At 38.6% G+C, this 26,426-nt stretch overlaps 1 protein-coding gene across 14 annotated transcripts in view; it reads right to left on the reverse strand.

Annotated features, from left to right (window-relative positions):
- Positions 1-1,471: 1,471 nt before the first annotated feature.
- The window catches only part of LOC131197420 (microtubule-associated protein tau-like), an 86,766-nt gene continuing 61,811 nt past the window's right edge, over positions 1,472-26,426 (reverse strand). For 7 of the 14 annotated variants that reach the window (XM_058181467.1, XM_058181471.1, XM_058181464.1 and 4 more), the window contains 4 exons: positions 18,963-19,055; positions 13,769-13,850; positions 9,910-10,022; positions 1,472-2,831 (listed from right to left, as the gene is read on the reverse strand). In XM_058181467.1, the coding sequence (XP_058037450.1) occupies positions 2,616-2,831; positions 9,910-10,022; positions 13,769-13,850; positions 18,963-19,055 (504 nt within the window). In that variant the 3' untranslated portion in view covers positions 1,472-2,615. Of the gene's footprint in view, positions 2,832-3,635; positions 3,766-9,909; positions 10,023-13,768; positions 13,851-18,962; positions 19,056-26,426 lie in introns of all 14 variants that reach the window. The other 7 variants (XM_058181469.1, XM_058181470.1, XM_058181462.1 and 4 more) reach the window with 3 other exon arrangements.

The raw sequence follows: 26,426 nt of genomic DNA on the forward strand, positions 1-26,426 counted from the left end.
CCTGATTTTTATAGGATACCGTAGAACGTTACAGACTTGAAATCAGATTAACATGTTAAAAAATAGATTGCTTCCAGAGCAAACCAGTTTTCTTAAAAGCCCTTTCAGCTTTGATCATTGTCAATTTTTGCTGTCAACCAAAACACATGCAAACCAGACTGAGTTAGCATGATTACCTTTGATCACATGCATGAAACTACAGCATGCAGAGAAAAACCAATGTCTTTTATGACTGTTGGCTCAACCTAGAAAGTACAAGCTGGGATTTTCATTACAGTCCAAAAGGATACTAGGAACTAGGTTGGAAAGGGATGATCACCAAGGAAGTTTCCTGTTATTGCTCTGAGTGTAGAAGAGCAATCAAGAAAACAATTCAAAAGTGATGAACACCATAATGATTAAATGTACTGCTTCAGTTATTGTGGAAAGAATAATGCATCTCTAAAATGAACTAGATGTTCTTAGGTGCTCTTAAAGCACTCCACTATATGAATGACTCCATGTTGAATGACTCCAACAGTCATTCTTGTTCTACTCCACCTATAAAATTCCTTATTATGTTCTTTTGAAATTTCCATCAAATTATCCTAAAAAAAATGTCAGCAATTTCAAGCACCTATCACTAAGCCTGGTCGAAGGGGACGAACCAGTTATTCACAATTTCTGCTTTGTCTAATTCGTTGCCATTTGCAGATATATTTCATATAACACGGATGCTTGGAGGAGTATTCTTGTTCTGAAATTTAAAAAATGGAGGGTGAAGAAGAGCCTTTTCATTTACAGTACACTTACTGGAGCAAATCAGCAGCTTCTAAATATTGTCAGACTAAATTTACTCATAGCCACTATGACAGGTAATGCAAGAAGATGGGGAGTTGTAATCCAATAATATTTTTGTGGAACAGCAAATATATCCCCTTAGCATAGAAAAATTTATCCCAACAGCAAGCAGCATGTGGGAAAAAGCTTGTTAAATAAGTGCATCATGCAACTTGCCTTATGAAAATTATGTTTCTTCACAGTGGATCAATTAAAGTCCACAAATTTTCAGAAATCAAATGTCTTTTTTAAGCAGTGCTTGCTGCATTGCAGTGAGTGAGCTTAATAGCAGACACACATTTTTACAGCTAGTTCTTATGACAACTCTTCTGCTATTTCTGAATTACAACTCCCAGGATCCCTAACAGCTTGATGATTAGACTCGTAGTTGAGTGCAAATCGTAATTCTGCAATATCTGAGGTGCTAAAGAGTCTCTTGAATAAAGCACAACTAGTAACTGAATAGTAGCTATTGAAAGGAGTGTACTTGCTTCTGGCTATGATTTCTGATGTGTAATGCTTCTTTCAAATACACAAATATTACATAAAGATGTATGAGATATAGGTCAAAATATACATGTTCCCACTTCTGCTGAACTGGTGTCCTTTCACGCAATTGTCTTTCCTAAAAAACACCTGCATGCACCATAAATAAGTACATCAATTCCTTTATTTTTAAATATGCCTAGAGCCATACCTCTATCTCACAAATTTCTACATTTACAAAAAACATTGGAACAACCAGGCCAATTGGGCTGAACACAAAGGCAAATTTGCTTCTTCCCCAGCAACTCTGGACAAATTTTTATGGTGTGACAAAATCATGGAGGTTGAAGGTGAGATGGGCAAAAGAGAGGCAATAGTTACTGCTTGAAAAAGAGAAAAAAGAATGTAACTGATTCGATAAAATTAAGAGAACTTAGCATATAAGAAATTAATTAAGTCCAATTATTTTAGTAGGATGATTATATAGCCTAAAGTCAAAGGTTAATTTTAGGTAGAAACAAAAAATAGATAAGCTATCGCCTTTAAAATACATCATTTCAATTAAAGAGAACTGGCATTCTGCAGGCTTTCAAGGCAGTTTTGGCTTATGTCTTAATTATCCAAAGCATGCAGTTCTATCTTGAACTTGAACCTGGTTCACAAAAATTTTCAGTACCAAAAAGAATGGATGCATATGTAACATAACAGTCCTTTCAAAAGCTCTCTTTCCTATATCAAAATTTCTCCTTCAAAGGAAGAAATATACTTCAAATATTAAAGCCTAGCATTCCAGCTCTAGCAGGAGAGACATTTGAAGTAGAAGGTTGTACTGCTTGTACACTGGAAATCTCTGGACCTGCATTAACTTCTATACTAAATCAGCAGCCATAATTGTTAAGGTGGTCACAAGGCTTCTATGCCTTAAATTTCAATGGAAAAACTTGGCCAAATAATGAGCATGTACAGCAGAATATATCATTTTACATCTCCAAGGTTGAGATTTCAAACTTCACAAATTTATCTGTATTCAATTACATTTCTTTTTGTTTTGAGGTGAGGTGAAGTGATGGGAGACTTTTTAAATAGCATATTCCATATAGGATGGAAATCTTTGCTTCCAAGTTGTTAATTATTATGAAATTCTAAAACCACAGATGACCGTTTAACTAAAGGAAAAAGAGAGAACAGATTAGAGTTTATATTAACTTAAAATAAATAGGAATGATGAGGGATGTAGATGGGGGGAAAAAGAACAGAAAGAAAGGCCAGAGTTAATTTTTCTCTTATTATCTCCAACCACTACAATACAATCACAAGCCTTGCTTGGCCAGGGAAGCAGAAACTTCATCGGCCAATGTGGCCAGTTGAGGGGAGTCCACCATGTTGATGCTTCCAGTCGAAGAGACATTGCTAAGGCGACGAGGAGAAGCATCTCCAGAAACAGTGGGTGATTTGTAGACAATTTCAGCTCCATGATCAGTCTTGGCTTTGGCGTTCTCACGAAAGGTCAACTTGTGGCTCTCAATCTGAAATGAGACGAAGTGAAATGGAGGGACAGAATGAGACAGGGAATTAAAACCTTCCCTTCAGTCATATGGTGGTAGAGCCAAAATGGTTCACCCCATGGAAATACTCTCATATTTTAATGTGTGATTCTAAGAATAAACTGGGATCCTTCTTGCCAATCAGAAAGTTTTAATTATCTATTCTATGATTACTCGATCAGCATATTCTGACATACCACACTACTATATGAAGTCCATGCTACAAATTACCCAGATATAGGATATAAGATATAATAAACCTTTGTGCAAAAATTGTAAATTTTTACAAAAACAGCTTTCCAGACCTAATAAAACTTTTCACATGAAATATTATTCTCATCTGAATTCTATGATAGATTGGATTCAAAATTTAGATACACAAAGACTCCTTAAAATACTTTGCAGATGAATGTGAGGGGTGATGGTGAGTAGGATTGATTGTAGCACAAGAGAAACTGAGGGGGAAGCCCTAAAAAAATAGGTATCCTTCAACAAGCACAACCTGCCTTCTTCAAATAGGACAATCTGCCTCTGCCACCCCAGTTGCACATACCTAGCTATTCATCCAACCCAACATTAAGAGGTCCAGAATCCCTGTTTTTTATCACATCGGGGAGCCTAACATCAACATTCCTCCACACTCATTTAATACTGACGACTTTTTTCCAACTGAAAAAAGAAAGAATAGGAATGAAATTATTCCAGCCACCCAACCACCCAGCCAGCTTTGGGCATCTAATTCCCTTCTTGCTCTCACAAAGCTTATGACAACAGGTAACTACTTACTGACATCGCATGGGTGCAAGTCGGGGAGTGGGCTCTCCTCAGGGATGGAGGGCTCCGTGATGGGGGAAGGAAGCCCAGCCTTATTGGGGCAGTTTTGTACACGGTTCTTGTCTTCCTTGCCCTTCTCTCTCTGCATGTGGGTGGAGAAGGTCAGTGGGATGCAGAATAGCATCATCAAATAAGATGACAATGAAACCAAAACTTTTCAATGGGGAGGAAGGGACATATGGAACTGAAGAAAGAGAAAGCAGCAGGAAGTGTGAAAAAGAAGCCACAGTAACTGAAGATGAAGAATGTAAGAGCTAAAGAAGAAGAATCACATAACACCGACTTGACTCCGAATCCTACAAAGGATGGCTTTACTAATAATTAATTAAGGACTATTAACCTGCAGTGACTTAATAGATCAGCAAGATCAAGCATTTTTTGCAGCCTAGCCTATAGAAAGGATCATTAATTTGCCTTTCAAAAATTGAGTGATACCTCTTTGAAGCAAACAATAAAGGAAAGATCTATGGCCAAAATGGGAGGCCTCGGTCTCTCCCTCACCAGCTTTTCTTCATACACAGTTACATGGACAGCAACACTAGAAAAACAGATGATGTCGGACCTAGTTTCAGTTACACCTAATTCAGATGGTAGTGGCTAATAATACAGCCCCGCTTTCAGTGGGTCTACTCTATTTCTAATTCTTTCTACAGTTTATCCCCTATGCCATTGGTCCCTGAGGGGCCGCGATGTTGTCACAAGGGGGTCCATGAAGGCTCAAAGAAATGTTATGATTTAAATCTAAAGTCTTGGGGGTCTCTGCCCATGGTCCGTGGGCACAAGAGGTGTTTAAAGTAGGTCCATGGGGAAGAAAAGGTTGAAAACCACTGTCCTTAAACAGATAATGTATGTGTACACTCATTATCAATTTGTAATTTGTTTTTCTTTCAAAGTTCTTTCTTTCAAACTAATGTTTTTTTCTTCCAGATGTTCAATAGGCATAAAAGGAGATACCGGATGTAACAATGGACACATTTCAAAGTTCTGATTTCCCTTAAAAATAAATCTGGAGGTGGAATGAACTATATAATCTTATATCTACATTAACCTTTCTCATTTGTCCAGAAAAGGAGATAAAGCTGAGGTGCTATATGGTACTGATAATCTCTGCTTAACACCAGTAATTTGAAGCAGAAACTCAGTTATTAAATGATACAATCATAAGTTTTTTTTAAAAAAAGCAGTTTTGACAGTCCCAGTTGTCATTGTTAAACAAATCGTGTGTGATCATTAAGCAAGGATCTCTAACTACCGGATCTCTAACTACCACTTGTTCAGCGCCATCTTAAATGTGAATGGTTGCTAAACAAGTGGTTGGGAAATTAGGATTACCTGTAAGGCCATAAATAATATCACCTAATGTTTCTAGACGATTGCCTTTTGGTGACTGTATTCAAACTGTGGCAGCCATTTTATGAATGGGCAATTCTTTCTTCAACTCCTTAAATGCTATTCCTGTGTTCTCAAAGTATGGGACCAAAGCTACAATCAAGCACATCTATTGACCTGCTGAATTCTCCCAACTGTGATTCAGAAAATTCAGAAGTAAGAAACAATGCAAAAAGAAGGAGGAAGAAATGCAAAAGTTGTGTCAATATCAGTGAGAGAAGGATAAGGAAGCAGAAAAGTCCTCCCATCAGAAGCCAGAACACTCATTGGAAAGAGCTAATGAGAAACAAAAAGTTTTATAAAGTTATTAAAATGAGATGCATCTGAGTGGAAAGGACTGAAATGCATGTGAGTGGAGCCTCCCTCCCCAAGAGAGGAACAACAGATAAGGCACATACAAACAAAAGAATAACTCGCATTAATGGGTCACTCTCAGATTATTGCTTCAAAGTCCATGCTACATTTTTATTGCTAGCCCTGAAACTATGCGAATATAGCAATCTAAACTGGGACACCAATTTACAAGAAAAATAACTAGGTTTAGATAGCTTGTGATTTCAATCTCAAGTTGATATACAAAACTTAAAGAGATGAAACCTTTTACTGCACAAAGATAATCTAATAAATAATAAAATAATAATAATAATAATAAATATAACAACTACCAGCAGCTGTTCTGAAGGTATAGCTAGGGTAGCCACTTGAAAAACTGACTGGAGTGGGGTGATTCAGTGGGTTGATTCAGTCATGACTATCCTGGTCCAAAGAATTTTTTTTAATTTACTTTATTTCTTTATTGCTCTACTTTCTATAACACACTAAGATTTTGTGTAACAGTTTTAAAATGTTCACAATCAAAAAAGAAAGTATTATACAATACTTTTGTTTGAAACCCATCATTAACAATTTGAAAGACCAGATTACAGAGTTATAATGTTTCTTTTCCATACTACTACTGCAGTAAAAACAAAGCTTCTTAATCTTTCTGCCCTCTACTAATGGTACTCTTAAAAATCATACATTGCAGTCTGTTGACACCATGTTCCACTTTCTACTACACCGTTGTCTTAATAATTTATCCTGAAGGCACAAGTTGAATCACTGAGTAATGCCTAAGGAAAGCATTTGTTTTCTGAAGACTTGTTACAGAAATAGAGTAGTTGCAAATAAAACAGTAGCCTTGAAAATTGCTTAATTATTATAATTATATGGTGGTTAGTATATTTTCAATTTTAAATTACTATGAATCAAACAAACAAACAGAAACTTACCAGATTTAATTTCTCTTTTGCCACCTAGTGGGATACTTGGGCTTGATGAGATTTATATGGCTCTGTTATCAGATGTAATTCCAGACATATTCTCATTTGTCTCAATTGCTTGTAATTTTGCAGTTTTTACATTTGTGAGCACAGAAAATGCATATACCCTCTAAGTAAGATAGCTCTGCTATCACAATTTTCTTCTTGCTCAGACAGAAAGAAAGTAAGTAAGCATCTCACTCTGTTTCTGATGTAATAATATTTTTCCTCTTGATAACCCTTCTGTGTGAAAGAGATTCACATGACTTGTTTCACTTCATAAAGTTTGGTAAACAGACTCAATTGAAGTGTCCTACTTTTAACTGAATTCTTTATTTTTACAATTTTGTCTTTTCAATTCAAAGCCAATTGTTTTTTGATCAATGTTATTATAATATCTCAAAAGTGCTTTTTCAAAAGGCAACTGGACTGTTTTACCTTGAAGATATTTTGCTTCTCATTCAAGACCTTTCTTCAGTTCTGGAAATCTTCAAGGCAAAACAAAGTCCAATTGCCTTTTGAAAAAGCACCTTTGGAACAATCATGGCCTGAATGACTGAGAAACTCCATAAACATTTAATTATGTTATTATAATACTTATAATAAATGTTGTTCTTTAATTTCAACCTGTGTGATTTCACCTCTGTAAATGCCTACCCATTCACTAGCTGGGGAGAGAAACACTGATCCCTGGGATAACCTTCCTTCAGCTCACTCACCTCAAAACTCTTCAAAGCACATTCACTTTTACAGATTTCCTCAAGAGCATCAGTTAGTTCAGCAATCATTCACATAAGAATGAATTCTTATTTGCAAACCGAATCATTATTTCTGCTGTAAAGGTAATTTCTGAGTATATAATTTATGAGCAGTTATAAGAGCTTACTATAAAATTATCATAATGCACCTCGTCGTCTTCTGTAGCATCCTTGAGAATCATCAGTATAGGGAGTGATGCAGGATAAGGCTTTTTTGCACACCTGTGAGCCGAAGTGTCCTCAAACAGGCTCTTTTTTGTGGACTACATTAAACTGGCAAGTTTTTAACAAAACATACCTTTAATCTGTCCAGATTAATCCAAATCAAATTTTGGAATACAAAGCTAATAAATACCTTTAAGACAACTCCTAATCAGTGAAGATATTCCAACCCTGGCTCCTGGTTGGCAGTCTAAATTACTATCTTTTGTGCCACTCCTGAAGAGCAACCCTAGGTACAGCACACTGCAGAAATGTAATGCTATCAAGGATTGGATTAAACAAGATTTTAAAAGCAGATTTTTTTGGGAATGTTTGCAGCTGAAATCCAAAACATCCTTGGGCAAACTTCTTGCTATGGGAACCAGTATTTGGCAACAAGATGCTCCAGATTTTCAGGAACAGCGTGACCCAGAACAAAACATAACTGATTAGCAGTGCTCCATTTTGCCTTGTTTCATCATCAAGAGGTGCAATACTGTGAGTGCTCAGAGACAAACAATTCCATTGAATTTCTCCCTATCCAGCCTAGGTTATCTTCCAGCCTGAACCAGGTTGAAAGTCCCATTAAAACAAATATGTAATTAACTTCTAAGCACATTCCACTGACTTCAACTTCCCTGAAAGCTGTCCTTACAGAAAAACTCTGTATTCCATCATTTCATCTGTTTCCCTATGAAGATGACAGCAATTGGTAATATTTACACCCTGTGGAAGATAGCACACTTACCCTTTCAATAACTTAGAAGCAATTATTTGAGCAAGAAATGATCAAAAGGGATTTTTTTAGGATGATCTTTCAAAGACAGAGCAAGGAGATTTGTGCAATTTGAGATAATCTTCAAAAGTACCATATGGTATCTTCATATATGAAAACAGTATTAAATCATCAAAACATCCAGGTTCATTGTAGACTTCATTATCCAGTGGGGCCAAGAAATATTTCTCCTCCCTTCTGCTCTGTCTGAAATACTAATTACTGTTGCATTTCTTTTGACATATACAAGTGTACTTAAAAGCAGGGGTTATGTTACGTTTATTTCTCTGATGATTCTAATGTTCTCCTCTTTTGTAGTTCAAACTACAAAAAGAGAAATTCCTATTTTAGCAGTAGATCTTGGTGAAAAAAAAGATGGTCAGAAATCTTTAAAAATACTGTAGTTGGAGAAGCAGAGTTTCCACAGCTAGTGTAGAAAAATCAGAATAATATCCAAGGGCATGATTTGACTTTTCTTAATATTCTGGCAAGTATCAGAGCTGGCAGAAATGTATTTTTAAAAATCTAAGAATGAAAGAAGCTTGTTTAGGAACTGATAAATATCCTTATCCTGGCATTGGCCTTTTATAGAATACTTTGGTAGTGGGATATGGTCACTGATTAAAAATGTAAGTTCAGTTTGCCCTGCTCCAAAACCTTTTAACACAGCAGATGTTCAGTAAGACAAGAGACAAGAGAAGACTGTTTTCCAACCAAGTCAAGATGAGAGTAGCATGACATGGGTACTTCTTTGTCTGGTGTGCTTTTGTGATTTATCCACATTGTAATAATTGTTGTAATTATATTTTCTGTGCAAGTAAAAAATGTTTGTGTTATGGAAGAATCCTCATAAGAATTAGAGAATATGGAGATGTATCGAAGGGATAATATCCAAAACAGGAAGTCATCCATTCTTGTCTGTGTTTCAAATACCTCAAAATCTTGCAGAATTATATATTTAGTAATTTCCTAATCATTTCTCTCACATTCTCTCCTCTAAGAGAAGATAGTTATTGTTCAAGACCATTCCTAAATAACCATACCCTGGTCTAAATAACTCCAAATGTGAAACTATCAGAGAAACATTTATATCTTCCTGCTGTCAGTTCAACAAGAAATATCATGAGATATATTTAAAAGAGTAAATTTTTAAATGTTATTATGAGAAAGAGGTGAGAAGGTGGGATCATAAAGTAAAAACTAACAATTGATTAATACTATGTATCATCTTCAACTTCACTGCACAAACCTGTTGCTTCTTTACTCACTCTTATAAAGGAACAAGTGTATCTGATGACCTGCTGGGTATGCTTCCAGTGTAGCAGCCTTGTTGTTTAGGTATGTCTGTACACATCTGAAGGTGCTTGTTGGAAAATGTACCAAAGATATATGAAAAGAGGGATGCCTTCTTTAGCAAAGGCATTCCATACAAGGAAAAATTTGTGTGCCTTGCTTTTTTCCTCTTGGCCCACCATTTTTGAGGGAGATCAACCTGAGAAGTTTATGTGAGCTGGTATATAGCATCTATTAGCTCTTAGTTGCTTCTTTACAATTAAGAACAGCTGCTGGTTTAGTCAATGTCTTAATATGTTTCAGTTGGCACTGGGGATATTTACAGATATTGTGCTATGAAAATTGGGACCTAGTAAAAATTGTGTTAAATTAGCACCATTCCAGAATTAGAAGATTTGATAGAGATACCATTTCTCAAAGCTTAATGCAATTATTGCCCTACAGCTTCCTAGGCAAATCAGACCCCATCACCTACACAACTAAAAATAGCAAGAGAGAAATCTTTTTACCTTCTTATTTCCTCCTCCGGGAATATGGGTGATGTTATCTAATGACCCAATTTTTGATTGCACTTTATCTTTGAAATCCAGTTTCTCAGATTTCACCTCTACCAGCCCACCACCTAAGGAAAAATGAGCAAGATTAACAGATATCAAAAGGAAAATATAATGATGACTTCTGAAGAAAATACTTTTCTATGTGTAGGTTTGTCAATACTTCTTTCCCTCAACAGGTGTTGTGTTTGTCCACTTAAGCATCTGAATATATGAATTCTGCCCCAATATCCAAATTCATTTATGCAAGTCTCACACGATTTACAAAGAAATTTTGGATCTCGAAATTTTCATTTAGTACAGTAGTAGTAATAGTACTGGTAGTAGTAATAGCCTAGCTCCAACACACATTCTAAATTCAAAATAATGAAATATATATTTACTGGAAGGCAAACAGAAAGGAAAAACTAATTGGAGTGTATTGAATTTGTGCTTCAAATTAAGAAACCTGTCTTAGTAAAAGCTACAGCTTTAGGTAAATAATTTTAAAATTAAATGTTGCTAAGCTTGCAAGACCTTCACATGCAGTGCTGCACTTTTAATAATCTAAACCAGGGGTGTCAAAGTCAATTACACTGAGGGCCGGATCAGCAACACCAAGAAGGGAGGAGGGGCATGGCTGGGGTGATCACAGCTGACTGGGCACAGCCAAGGGTGTGGCCAGCTTGACGTCACTCACGTGACTGGTGCCTGTGGGGGCCCAGTAGGATTGGGGAGGGAATCCAGGGATCTCCGGTGGGTGGGCAGGAGGCTCATCCCACATAATGAGGTGAGGTGAGACGGGGTGGGGCAGCTACAGCCAGTGTGCCTTCAGCTGCTTTCGGCACACTTGGTTTTCCATCCCACCCACCCCACCAGGCTGGTCTGGTCTGGTCTGATAGGGGGGATTGCCTTCCACCTTCTCCACTGCACCATGAACGGGGATTGACCATCTCCCAAGCCCAGCTGCTATCGAGGTAAATCCTAAGCACTTCGCTGCAATGGACGAAGAGGAGCAGGGAGGAGTGGGAAAGCAGCCAAGTAAGAAGGGTCCCACTGGCCAGGCACAGAAGCACACCGCAGCCAGCCCTGGTGTATCTCTCTCTCACACACACGCACACGCACGCACACACACACAGATTGGATCGGATCTCTCTTGCTCTGTCTCTTCCTGATCTGGCAGGGGTGGCGTTTCAGTGCCTGGCCGGCAGGGCACTTCTCACTCAGCTGCTTTCCTTCTTTCTTCTCCCTGCTATGATTTTCATCTGTCCAGTGCAGTGCAGCATCCAGGATTTTCTTTGACAGCAGTGGGGCTTAGGGGATGGTCAATCCCCGTTTGTGGCATGGCAGAGAATGCAAAAGGCAATCGCCCCATCAGACCAGACCAGACCAGCCTGGCAGGGATTGGAAACCAAGCGGTGCTGAAAGCAGCTCTTTCTCTCTCACACACACAGGTTTGATCAGATTGTTCTCTCGCGCTCTCACCGCATCTCATGGCAGTGGCACCATCCATGCTCTCCCCAGTGGCCTGCACTCCTTCATCCTCCACCCCACCCCACCCCCGTTGCCTCGCTTCGTTTATCTTCATTCTTCGCCACTTCTTCTCCTTACTTGCTGCCATAACGGAGCAGGAGGATGAGTGACATACCGATGCAGTGGCTACAAAGTGAGGCAGTGGTGGAGTGGAAGATGAAATGAGGCAGGGGTGGTGGTGGTGGAAGACAAAGCAAGGCAGAGGGTGCAGAGCTGCCCCATGCACTGGCTTACCGCCTGGCCTCGTGGTGGCAGCTCCAGAAACCCCATCCAGGACCCTCCATGGCCACCAGCCCACTTCTCCTTGCTCACGAACACAACAGAGTAAGAGGCTGAGCGTAGAGTCCTGGACAGTACTGCTGGACCTGCCACTCTGCACCCCCTGCCTTGGTTCATCCTCCAACCCTCACTGCCTCGCTTTTGGTTGCTGCACCAGTGTGTTGTTCAGCCTCCTGCTCCATTACAGCGGCAAGGAAAAATGGTGAAGAATGAAGAAGAACGAAGCAATGCAGTGAGGGGATTGAGGATGAAGCAAGGGAGGGAGTGCAGAGCTGCCCCACTCACTCTCCCCCGGCTTACCAGAGGGCCCTTGTTCTGACCTAAGCTTCCCCAGCAGCACAAAGCCAAGTCCTTGTCCCAATAAACCCTTTTTATTTAATTTACAGTGAATTCCAGCAAAGTGTTTCCTTTCCCACAGTCCTTCAAGACAGTTCACAATTATTGACCTTTATCAGGGTTGGAGGGTTGGAGAGTGGCCAGGCTGATATCTTTCTGATGCCACAATACTTGGCAAGAAAGCAGTAATGAACTAATTGCCTCCTGCAAACTCCACTCCCCTTTCACTCCTTTTTTATTCCCTCCTCTTTTATTCCATCATCCACCTGTGGCCTTATTCCCAAGTTGACCCTTGTTTTTTAGCTGTTCCTTTGTTTGGCAACTCTGTGCATGCACACACTGGGAACAGGCTCCAGCTGTTCATCTGCCTCACTGATGTCTGACTCCAAAGGCAGCTGATAACTGGCATATGGCCCTGGCCCCTCTCAGCCTCCGACACAGAGCCCTCATCAGAGCCTTCCCCAGATTCCAGAACTGGCCCATGTTCTTTTCCAACCTCCTCATTGTCTGAATCTGCTGCCAGATCCACTGGCCGCTGGTGGGCCACAACAACCCTTCAGCCAGGCCACCCATGTCAAACCCCACCACCCTGACCCCAGGGCAGCCACATCCCTTCATTAACCTGCTTTCCAGCTCCATTCACCACCGCCATGTGCAGAGCAATACAAGTAATTAGTGTGACTCTGGTAAAAAAAATTAGTTCAGACCTTCCAATTTCTCACCAAAAAAAAAAAAAAGAGAGATCTCGCAAAGTTGGAATGCCTGAACTATTTTTTTTTACCAGAGTCACACAAATTACTTGTATTGCCCTGCAGGCAGCAGCAAACTGGGTCTTTGCACTGGCCTCTTGTGCGTGCATGTGCCCACCTCCTCTTGTGCATTCGCATGCACGCCAGAATAGCGTGGGCCAGGCCAAAGCAATGTGGGCCAGCACTTTACAATTTCCAGGATGGCTCATGGGCATCTGACTTCATCATGGGCCAGATCTGGCCTCCGGGGCCTTGAGTTTGACACCCCCGATCTAAACTAATGGACCCCAATTTTTCTACACTGCCCCTTTTCTCTAGCTTCCTGTTTTCTAGACACTGTATAAGTAAGAGATAAAAGGAGGTAGGGCTTACATAAGATTCAAAGAACTACTGGATAAGATTTATTCCCAGAGCAAATTGCATCCCCTACTAAAAGTCTGGAAATTGATGTTCTAAATTACAGCAGAAAAGTCTGGTGCACATCAAGGAAGGACTTCCAGATTTCATCCTGCAACAACACCACACCCAGAATGTTTCCCTTAAAAGGAAGACATTTGGAGTGATTCCTACAGAAACCACTTGGGTGAATTTGTTGTTCATTTAATTTTACAGTTAATTAAACATACGTTTTTTTTCCTGATGTTCGGAAGTAATAAATTGATAGGAATTCTGTATATGACAGCATCCAGTATTTTGTAGACACTTGGTTAAACAACAGCAGGAATAAAAATACAGAAGGAATAATTTCCCTGATCTCATTTCTCAATTGTAATTATTCATTGTTCTCTAAATAACTCTACATCCCTTGCAATTACCTTTATCTTCATCGTCTCAATATTTTTTAAAGGTAAAATAAAAATAAAACAAACATTTACTCAAGACAAACAACACAGTATATCTTACAAAGATACTTCAAAAATAAAATACATAGATATCACCTGGTTTGTGATGAATGTTATCCAGAGACCCACATTTGGATGTTACATGGCTAAGATCCACTGGCTTGTATACAATTTGTATCTGTGAGAAGAAAATGAAAAAAAAACCTATACACTATGGGATTGGAATTTATTTTAAATATGCTGGAAAAGTGAGACATACAAAATACTGGAACTTGTTTGGAAAAGAAATATAGTTGGAAGAATCATTTAACCAAGCAAGGCTGAATAAAAGCTTTCTGCAAGAAACTGTGAAGCCAAAAGATGTGTTATCTGATTTTCTCCCAAGCATGCACAGATCATTTTGTAATTTTAAGAAGATTCATTTAAAGATTCATGGGAAAATAAGAACCATTGTAAAAGCAAGATACCCATAGAATAGTTGAGCCCATGTTTTCAAATAAATTATCTATTCTAAAAGTTAATTATCTTGGTTTTTAGAATTAACTATTCAGTTCTATTTTGTTTTTCACATTCATGCTGTTCCAGTTTTTTTAATAGCATAGGAATCCAAATATTTCAGTCATTTATAGGCTATCCATATTCTTAAGAGTTAGAATATTTCACAGAGAAAGCCATACTTTAAAAATAATTGTTGTACTCATCTCTGAAGATCTTGCTATTCTTGCAAAATTACCCCATATGTGACACTGCATTTCCACAGCATGCAAAAACTATTATACCTCCAGAAAATGGAGATTTGAAACTGAGGGCATTTAGGTGAAAGTAGAAAGTGGAGAGGAGAGAAAGAAAGAGAGGTGTAATCAAATAAACTATATCACATAGAAATCATTTAAAAGCACAACAACAGAAACTGAGCTAAATACCTTTTTTGATGTAAAACTTAAGGTTTATGTCCACAAAACTGAAAGAACAGAAATAATCAATGTGCATTGAAAAGGCTGGGGGTGGGTGGGGAGAGAATTATTTTTTAAAAGGATCTTTTTAAAATGCAACTGAAAAAGCATTTGGAACAATGTAGTATTATAATCACAGTAGAGTCAAGTTATCGAGAAATAAGACATGCACATAAGGCACAAATATAAACAAAAATACTTACTAGCAGTTATTAGGTTACAACAAATGACATTGCAGGAAGGCATACAACTGGAAAAAAGACATACAATATAGTCCCAAAGGGTGGGGACCAAATCCATCTTTGCTGTGCATTTTGCTCCAAAGCTGAGCAGGTACCAAGATACTGATTCCCTTGTAACCCTCAAGACCAGAATTCTTGAGGGTTAGATACAGGAATAGAAACTTAGCAACCCACCACAGGAAACAACCATAGTCCTGAGCAAATTGATGCTATGTTATGCTATGGTGGAACTCACTCAAGGCAATCGTGATTACAAGTTACAACTTTTCTCTGGCCTTTTTCTCCTATAGGGATGAATTGGGAATTGTTTTTCTGGAATCTTTTTCTCTGCAGCCCCAGTCCATTTTCAAACTTTTCCCATCATCTTTATTACTCTTCTATTCAGTTTCCAGACATTTATCGTGCTGATGGACAGATGGATAAACAATGTCTTGACCCCTTTACATAACTTCTTTCCAATATTTTTTTGGATTAGAAAAAAATAAAAAAGGTATTTATAATTTAGACCAGTATCATTTTATCAATCCATTTACCTATAATGGAATCATTCAGGGATGATGGCTTGAGTTAGACAGGCTATACCTGAAATTCTCAGGTTGCTGACCAGCTAGAGGAACATTTCAAAGTCTTATATATTAACAGGATGCATTTGAACATATTCACCCATATGCAAAAAACCCAATGAGATCTGAATGAGTTACCTGTTACTATAACCTCACTTCAGAAGTACTGTTCATGTTAGATCTACAGAACATTACTCAAATATAAGCCATATGTTAAGAGCATAACCTTCCTCGAATCAGATAAAAGGCCTACCTCTGTTACCCATTTTTCACACAAAAAACATTTAAGAAAATACCTGTGTCAACCCAGGTAATTTATTTTTTAAATTACCATTGAGTAACTATGGCTTGTCAATTAAAAGAAAAAAGGGGGAAGTTTTAAAAAAATATCAAGACAAAATGGGATATTTCCTTAGATCAGAGATAGATAGCTATGGCCTCTTTATGACATGTGGACTTCAACTCCCAGAATTCTGAGCCAGCCAATCTGATTACCTCCTTTTTTTATGCCCTGCATTGAGATGCTGCACTTCTTTCCTGATTTGCTTTGTTTCCTCAAAATCCAATACAATTACATAGATCGTAAGAGGTGTCTTCTTCTGTAAAATGTAATGCTTAGTACTGGTACCTCATCCTCTCAAGCCTCTCTCTAGCCATTCTACTCCCTAAGGAAGTCCTTCATCTCCCTGGCTATTTCTCTCAAAATGCACTGCCTACCTCACCAATCAAAATCAATGGATTCTCTCCTCTTCTCTGTGGAAAAGCTACAAATCACTGAAAAGGAGGTAGCACACAGCAAGGATAGAAAGTACGTATATCAAGTATAGGTGTGTGATGCACATTGACTGGATAGACAAAGGGGAATAAGGAAGGAAGAGGACAAGGAAGGACTGAAAACAAATTCATAATCATTGTATGTGAACCTCACATTGTCCACAAGTCCTTTGTCAAGAATTTAGAAATTAACCTCCTTCTAAACTTACTTCATGAAAGAGACATGCTTAGAAAGATCTAATGAAAAATGTTTTCATTACTCACACAGTTTTAACTTGGTAAGCTACAGGATTGCTGCTGTGAGAATGACAGTACTGTCACAATTTAATTCCCTTTGCAGACTCTAATAATCTAAACAGCATTGGCTAAATTTCTAGACTTTGTAGGGAACGCTACATATAATGGAAAAGAAGAGCAGCTTTTAAAAGCAATATTTTAGAATGATATTTATAGAAATTGTTGCAGAAGCAAAATCTAATAAAACACTTTCTCAGTTTCTATACATATTGTAGATCTATACAATAATGAAGCCTCTTCCATTTCCTAAGTAGTACTCCATGATTTTTCTTTTCAAAATTTCATCAGTACTTAGTGGCCTGTGTTACCAAATGCAGCATTGTTTCAGTTATGTTTATAATTTAATCAACTGACTACATACTATTATAATTATAGGAGAAGTAGCCTTTATAGTTGAATTAAAGAGAAAAATAAAAATGTTAAAACCATACCCACAAATAATGTTTGTAACTGTACAGGTGGAGTTGCCAATAATGGGAGAAAGGTCACAAAATTAGTTTGAGAAAATAGAACACTATCGCAGAAATAGTGGTTGAGGATGAATTAGAGCTGTGTCTGACACACAAATGAGGCAGACATCACTATGCTAGAATAAAAAAGATTGGTAGATGGGACCTATAAAAAAGGTGCATTGTTCATTGTTACTCTATGTAGCCTACTTTTACATTATTCATGAACTACATAATCTTAATCAAAATCCCTCTTATAAAGTGTACACTTTTATTTATATACTTTTCAGTCTCTAATTTAGAGAGTGAAATACATGCATCAAAAGCATAATACTAATCGGATGATAGAGTTGTCTTTTTGAATTTTTTAATGGTTTTCTTTTAAATGCCAACTATTAAGATCATTTTCTCCACTGCAGACAAATGTCACAATTATGTCAGTTGATAAACACTGAAACAGAGAACATTGTACAAGTCCAACATCATGCAAATAGTGTTCCTGAAAAGATAAACTAGCAGAATAATAATGCAAACTATGCAAGTTTAATTAGTAAATTAAGGGGGTTTTTGGACAATATATGCTATTTAATGTATATATCAAGTGCCATAAGCTTTGAGTTGGAAGATTAAATTTGGAATCTCAGGGTTAACTCAAGATTTTGTAAAAAAATAAATAAATCCTTGCATTCTTAATGTGCTTCCAGACAAAGCTTATTGCAACAAATAAAAATATTTTTATCAACTAACCCTTTGAGAATTGAAAAACTGGGGGAGGGATGAGAGAAAAGTGATGGAAACATTAAGAAGAGCTGCACATGTAAATTCATACCTGAATTCCCCCATAAAATTCTATCAATGGCATCAGCCCCATTAAAGCCTAATCTGGAAGCACCTTTGTTTGCAGAAGTAAAGAAATAACAGTTGTTGGTATCTGGTGAAGGCTCCAAATTCAATATTGGATAGTTGTTTTTGGATTGGCCAATAAGATTCATATGCCATCCCTGTCTTCATTTCTTATGAAGGTAAATTAAGAAATGAATAAAGCAGGGCTATTTAGAAATGAGAAGAATTATTATTATGGTCCAGAAAAATCCTGAGATTTTGAAAAATCCTGAGAATTTGTAAAGATGGTTTTTTAGATAGATATAAAATACATTTATCTCTCCACTACCCTACTAAAAAGTCCCTAGAAATTTTATACTCAGTATAACTAAATAAGGGATATTATGGGAAGAGATAGGAAGAATTAATTGGCTTGCTTGAGCCCCTAACAAGTTATGTTGTCCCAGAGAACATGAATATCTACACTGAAAACACAACTCTTAAAGAGGTAATGCCTTATTTGCCACAGATCCAACTTGGATCTATTTATCTACCAATGAGCCACTCTATTGATTCCATATAGCATCTGATACTAAATTCTACTTTTTCTACATTCCTCAGGCTTTAAAAATCACCAATTATAGAAACAAAACAAACATATAAAAAAAACCTGTAGATGATAATTTGCTTAATTGCCAAAATTGCACATTCTGGGTAAGGGAACATGCTTATCCTTTAAAAGAAAAAAGGAAAAAAAATGTTTCAGATGCAGAACATCTGATTTACCATGTCTATGTGTAATGTTTTCATGAGACCTCCAGAATAGCACATACTATTTATCAAATTTCTAGATTTCTATCTTGAATTAACATCTTCCTCTTTCCCTAACTGAACCGGACAACATATTTGTCAGAAGCCTGAAAGCTATGTAATTAAAAATGTTACAGTATTATTTTTGAAAAATAGCCAATTAATCCTGCATACATTGCCACACACAGATTCTACTGCAAGTTTAATCAAGCCATATCTTTCCTAGTAGGAGGTTAATTTATATATGTTATATTCAAGTGTGTTACCAATGGCTGGCTGACTGAGCAAGCAGCATTGGCATTTTAGGATTAATGCAGAATTCATGCCACTAATAATAAGTTATTTTATTATAGTGCATTGAATGGTGTGAAGGTACTCACACTGCCTCCTCCTGGGATATGTTTGATATTATCCTTTGATCCACACCTGGATTGGACATGGCTAAAGTTCAGCTTCTTATTAAGCACCTGCACCTTTGATAGTCAGAAAAAGAACATAAGTAACACCTACTGCCAGCCAATGACACAGTGCAAAGGGTTTCTCTATGTATAACAGTCAACGTAGAAGAAAGAAGAAACAGAAAATGTCTCCAAGGCATTTTTTAGCAACTTGGTTTAACAAATGAAGCCACATGTTTCAGCTCTGCAGAAGCGAACATCTGGAAAGCAAGCTTTAAATTAATACTTTTTAAAAAAAGAAAATATCATACAACTCAAACTATTCCACTTGTACTGCAGTGCATTAGTCCTATATAAACTACAATAAAGTATTTGTATAAGTTGAAGAGTGACTTTCATATTTCATCAGTACCATGCCAAATTTGGTGTAACTTTTAATATAAGTGTGGGGCTCTGTTGCCTCCACAAGCAAATATCTGAATATCCTACAACTCACTGGATATATCTTTGATCAGCAGAAGGAAAAACAAGATTGTCACATACTGATGAAAGTGAAAAGGAAGACATTAATCAGTTTGTTTGTGCATTCTTTCTTATTGGACTTGAAAAAATATTCAGGGCTGGTATATGACGTGCTATTTTAGCATGATAAATGTAATTGGGTAAGTATACCCACCATATGAAGATGGCTTGTGTCTGCAGGGTGAAAGCTGAAATCAAATAAAGTTTTTTGTCAGATTGAGAATAGCATCCTGAAAACGTCATCCCTGGAACCTGCCATTTTGGCTATGCCCCAATATGCAACTTGTTGGGGGCAAATTTTTGAAGTATCCATGGAGCATCTATTACAGAGAATTCAGGATGAAACCAAGTATTTTTATTCATTTTTATATTTTCAAGTTTCAGTTCTGGATGTGAGACTGAAATAATATTGGTCACTCTAGCAGATGACCGTTGTCAGGATGAAAATGTGGAGGTTGTACCCACTGCATCTCTCTGCAGGGAGAGTCACTTTAGCCAATCTACATCAGTGCTGCAGTATCTGCCCATTTGTTTCTTTATATAAGTCAAGCTGTTGTTAATTAAGTTCTACATAGCTTAGGTCAAAGTAATTTTCACTTGCTCCCAGTAACTTAAAAAGGAATGCTCCCATTTCCTCCCTTACATGTGGGCTTATGAGACAAATAGTTATGAAGAAGCGTTCTTTTCCTGCACCACCCTATTTCGTGGAATATTTGCCATCCAAAGATAGACTGGCCCATTCACACCTTACTTTTAGGAAGACAGTGGGATCATAATTTTTTATAGCACATATATTATGCATAAGCTAACTTGAGTTTTTTAAATTGCTTATGAGGTTTTTTGAATTTGTGAGAAAGGGAATGAAAGAAAAAGGAAGGAAGCAAAGCACTTTCAGAATGGGAGCCTCTGAAAGTGGTTGCACATCCTGCTGGTACCCGTGACATGGCTTCCTGGGCATCATACAGTTACTCAAACTATCAAGTCAACAAAGGTGTTTTTTCAAGAGGCAATTGGACTTTCTGATTTTTTTTTGAAGATGTTTTGATTCTCATCCAAGAAGCTTCTTCAGCTCTGACTGGATGGTGGGAAATGGAAGGATTTATACTCCTTGTAGACAACTGGTCATTTGCATTCTTTTAGTTTGTTTGTTTGTTTGTTTGTTTACATTTATACATTTATAGTGAGTTTGTTAAGGCCACCTGGAGGGTTATCTGTGTCATCAAGATCACCTGAATAGTGCAAATGGGTGTGGAGCCTTCTTGGAACTATTGAAAGGACTGTGTTGTAAACTGGAGATAGATGATGGCGTATCCCTCCCCCTCTGTTGAAACACGGCCAGCGTGAAATTTGACCGATTCAGACCGCCTTGGGAGAACCAGTAGGGACAATTTGAATCAGTTCGCCAAACTGGTAAAAACCACTTCTGGTTGGCCCCACCTACATGTGCCCGGTTGCCCGATTACCGCTCACCCCTTCCAGCCGCTTGACCCATTCAACGTTAAATGCTGCAGCAGAGAGAATCCGGACTTTTCTACTTCCATTCACAGTGGAGCTGCTGCAGCCTGTCCCTTTAAGGTAGTCCCCAGGAGGGAAGGGGCCACGGGGTAACCATAAAGGCAGCAGCAGCTCCGCTGTGAATGGAGGGAGAAAAGTTCAGTTTCTCTCTGCCACACAGCATTCAATGTTAAATGCTGCAGCAGAGAGAATCCGGACTTTTCTACTTCCATTCACAGTGGAGCTGCTGCAGCCTGTCCCTTTAAGGTACTTCAATCCCCGGGAGGGAGGAGGGTCAGGGGGGACCATAAAGGGAGCAGCAGCTCCGCTGTGAATGGAAGGGGAAAAGTTCAGCTTCTCTCTGCCACAGCATTCACTATTAGCCCTTCTGCTGCTCAAACACACATTTTTTTCCTATCGGGTTCTGTGGACATGGGTTGGTGGTGGAGTTATGTGACTAAGTGGGTGTGGATGTGAGTGACATCGAGTTGGCCATGCCCACTCAATCACAGGACCCCTCACCAAGCCACACCTACAGAACCGGTAGGGGAAATATTTGAATGTCACTGTACTGAACAGGGCTGTTCAATTTTGACATCGATGGCCTCTTTCACCCCTCTTTCAAACCAGCGGTCCTCTCTGTCCAAAATGGGAACTTTGCTGTCTTTAAAAGAGTGGCCTTTGTCTTTTAAATGCAGATGGACTGCTGAATCTAGTCCTGATGGGTTAGTTCTCCTATGTTGTGCCATGTGTTTATGAAATGGTTGCTGTTTCCCCAATCTGTTGTACAGATCTGTACAAGATCCACTGCACTGAACTGCATATATCACATTGCTCAGTTTGTGTTGTATGTTGTATTAACTGAAGATCCTCCTGAGCTTTTCTGATATTCCTGCAACATATGGAATATCATCAGTGTTGCTTCATTTATTGTTCTCTTCATTGTCTGTTATAGAGGAGCCCATGTAGTGTTTTTTTTGAGATTTGATGAAGGCCCACTTGGGATAGCCACACGTTCTGAGGGATTTCTTGATGTGTTTTAGTTCTTTTTCTTTCCCATCTTTTCTGGTTGGCAGACCTTCAGCTCACTGGTGTAGGGTTCTGATGACTCCCATTTTGTGCTCCAGCGGAGGGGTTCTTCCATAACAGACAATGAAAAGAGCATAAATTTATGCAATTCCTGCATAAATTGCAGGAATATCGGAAAAGCTCAGGAGTGTCTTCAGCCAACACAACTTACGTGCACACTTCAAATGCAAGAATACACTAAGAAGAAGCTTGTCCACCCCAAGGATAAAACACCCAAACACAAATTGAGCAACATGGTATATGCAGTACAGTGCAGTAAGCCATGTGTACATTGAGGAAACTGTCTTCATAAACACATGGCACAACATAGGAGAATAAACCTATCAGGACTAAATGTGATCTTCATGACACAGATAAACGTCCAGGTGGCCTTCTTGGATGGGAATTGAAACATCTTCAAAAAAAAAGTCAGAAAGTCCAGTTGCCTCTTGAAAAAGCACCTTTGGGACAACCATGATCTGGATGACTGAAAATCTCCATAGACATTTATCAAGTCAGCACCTGTCAGGGGGACCAGATAACCAACATTGGTCTTCTTTTTTAAATAACATTAAAAGAAGCATTGAGAAATTACATACTATTGCTACTTCTGTCAACAATAAACTTTTTTCCTCTTTCTTCTCAATTCTCTGAAACAGCATGGAGAAGGAATAGGGGGTAAGCTGTGTGAATCTACAAATCACCATCAAAAGAGCCTCAATTATTGGTAAGCTCAACTTGTCCAACTTACTTTGGGCCTTTGACTAGTAGAGATACATGTGGCAATATGCTTATCTGCAGGCAGAATAGATCTCTTAAGACAGAAAAAAAGCTAAGTATTATCAAGAAGCATCAACTTCTATCTAAATAATCAGATGAAGTACTATGCAACTATAAATGGTTTTGACTGTGGCTTATTCTGCAAGTCAGGAAAAGAAGAGGAGAAAGAGACACCTAAAAAAGTTACTCTAGGACAGTGCTTCTCAAATAGTGGGGCGGGCCCCCCAGGGGGGGCGCGAGGCTCCGTAAAGGGGGGCGCGTTTGACCTCGGCGAACACTGTCATAACAAGCTAAGCCCCGTGTTTACAGTCGCGCGGGTGAGCGCGAAAAATGTTTTCTTCTTCCTAGGGGGGCATGACAGAAAATAATTGAGAAGCACTGCTCTAGGACAATGACAAGGTTTTATTACAGATTGGGTAAACTATAAAAAAAATGTTGAGAAAAGACTAGTGAGCCTTAGAAGTAAAAAGTGAATCAGAAAAAAATATAATCTGAATTTGATAAGGCGGAAAAATTATGAATGACATTAATAACATTATCAGAGATAGAAAAGCCAAGTCAGGGTAGAGAGACTTTAAGATTCTTTAAACCTCTGATGAAAAATGTTGGAAAAACAAACCGGGGCACAGAAAAAAGAATCCAGGTCTGGACATAGATTTGGCTGACATTAGGGCCCATTTCAAAAGTAGTTGGATCACAAAAATGGTAGACCACTGTGAGAGAAGGTGATTTAAGGTGCAAATGGATTAGCAGGATTCTGAGAATCCTACCATTTGGTCTACCAAATGGACTGCTACAAATAAGAAGGGATGAGATATCAGCTACAGCTTTTAGAATCAGGTCTAGCAGCATGGAGAAACATATTTCTCTTTTCCTGTGCAATTAAAATTCAGAATCAATTGGTTCCATAGATCAGGCTTGAAATACAAAGAGTTTTCCATATTGAGAGAGAACAGAGTGTACAAATAAAATAAATGAATACAGTAAGTTTGAGGGAAATAATATTTAGTATATGGCCTTCTGGGAAGTAGGCTAATAAGAGTGAAATTTCTGTCTGTTACAATCAGCTCCCCAACTCTTCTATGATGAAGCAATGGTGAATGTGCAAAAAAAAGAAAAGAAAAAGTGATGCAAAGTGGCCTAAGTTGTCTCTGATAGAAATGAAGGGCACCTGATAGAAAGATCAAAGTACATCCTGTGAGTTCAGTTAGTGTTCAGGAAACAATGCTATAAAACTGGAATTATCAGTAAGACAAAATGGAATTTTGTAGGAGAACTTCTGTTCTGTTTACACTCTTTTCATTTCTTCCTTTTTACTGTTGTAAACTTCCTAGAGTAGCCTCACAGTGGGATAGGCAACAAATAAATAGGATTGAGTAATAAATCTTCTTAACTGGAACTTAACATGTGGTCCTGATTCTTCGTACCTGACATTAATCTAGACAACTAATGATCAGCATTAAATTGGCTCTTGATAAGAGTCAACAGAACTTAATGGGGGCTGAACTTGGATTGTTTATGGCAATGTAACAACTCTAAACTGATTCATCCCTTGATTCCACCCCCAAGCTCTGCCTTTTCTTCTCCCTCAGTACTATGTGATCAAACCATAAGGTCAGTCCAGGCTATTTCATGTTTCCCCATAAAAAAAAATCTTATGCCATTCTGTCTTATGGAATAGGAGCTGCTTGGACTGAATATAGACAGGCTCAATGACCTAGAACCGTGATGGCGAACCTGTGGCACGCGTAGCCATATCAGTGGGCATGCAAGCTCAGCTCTGGTGCACATGCGCACACTGGCCAGCTGATTTTTGGGCCTTCTGGGCCGACCAGAAATAGGGGAACAGGCTGTTTCCTGCCTCCAGAGGACCTGGGAAGGCCCGTTTTTCTCTCTTATCTGGCTCCAGAGCCTCTCTAGAAGTCTGGGGGAGTGGGAAAACTGCCTTTCCCACCCCTCCCCAGGCCCTCCGGAGGCCAGAAACGGCCCGTTTACCAACTTCCAGGTGGACAGGAGGTGACATTTTTTGCTGTCCCCAGCCTCCCCAGGGCCTCTCAAGGAGTCTGGAGGCTGGGGACAGCAAAACACGTCACTTCCTGTCCACCCGGAAGTTGGTAAATGGGCCGTTTCTGGCCTCCGGAGGGCCTGGGGTGGGGTGGGAAAGGCAGTTTTCCCACTCCCCCAGACTTCTAGAGAGGCTCTGGAGCCAGGTAAGAGAGAAAAACAGGCCTTCCCAGTTTTACTGGGCCATCACGTGTCGGGGGGGGGGGAAGAGTTGTGTGCGCATGCGCAAGGGTGGGACACAAAGAATTATAGGTGTGGGCATGCACACGCGTGACCCTCCCCTCCCCCCTTTTTGGCATGCAATGGCCATCAATGACCTAGAGTGAAAGAGATGCTAAGAAAAAAATAACAAAATTGTGTAATACGCATGACTGAATTATCAGCAAGCATCCAATTGGAAGCTAACCTTAAATGTAAAAATTTGTATTAAAATGTCATTAATAGAATTGGCATAAAAGTACTTTTAATTTTTCACCATTATTATATGATTGCATTAATACCAAATCTAAAAAAATAGAAGAGAAAAAAACTTTCTAAGAAAGTTAATAAGAAAATTAAAAAAGAGTAATCATAAAATTGTGTCAACTAGAAAAATCCAAACGGCATCTTATTTTTAAAATTATTTTTCAACATGCACATATACTCTTTAATACTCTTCAAGTCCTGTTGTAGGAATATTTTAATTTCTTAAAATAAAAAGTGCAATAAAAGAATCTAACAATGCTTATCAGAAGGATAATAATAACCGTTACCAAAGTATAGAAGTATGAGAAATGGTTTGCCAATCCAGTACCATACTTTTTGGTGTATAAGACACACTTTTTCCCTCCCTAAAAGAGGGTGGAAATGTTGGTGCATCTTATACACCAAATACAGCCATTTTTGGCTTCCCAAAGCCCCACCCTGCATGTCCCATTTTTGCAAACAACGGGCCCGTTTTTTGCAAAAATTGGGCACACAGAATCTTTGGGAGGTCTGCAGAATGCTCCTGTGGGTTAAGGAGGGCAAAAACCCCCAAACCCCCAAGAGCACTCTGCAGACCTCCCAAACCCTCTGCACACCGTTTTTGTGAAAAACGGGATGCACAGAGGGTTTGGGAGGCCTGCAGAGTGCTCCTGGGCACCAAGGAGGGCAAAAACTTTTGTTTCTTGCTTACCCCTTCAAAATCTTGGTGCATCTTGTACAGCGGTGCATCTTATAGTCCGAAAAATACGGTATATCATTGTATAAATTAAAATAATGCATTTTTAAAACAAGAGTAGTAGAAAAGTAATCTAAACAAAGGATAACTATACTGTTTCACATCCTTCTTAACACAGTCATAGCCGGGAAAAAACCTTTATTTTTAGTTGTTTTAAGAAAGCTGTATCAGCTGTTGTAAGAAAGTGTAGATAAATGCTGCATGAGAGAATACTTGCAGATGTTCCAAAATTCCTTATACTTTCTATCTGAAACCCCATTAAACACATGATTCAGGTTCTCCACCTGATAGAAATAAATGGAAAATGCATGAGAATT

Source organism: Ahaetulla prasina, chromosome 4, assembly GCF_028640845.1.
Source record: "Ahaetulla prasina isolate Xishuangbanna chromosome 4, ASM2864084v1, whole genome shotgun sequence".
NCBI classification, from domain to species: domain Eukaryota; kingdom Metazoa; phylum Chordata; class Lepidosauria; order Squamata; family Colubridae; genus Ahaetulla; species Ahaetulla prasina.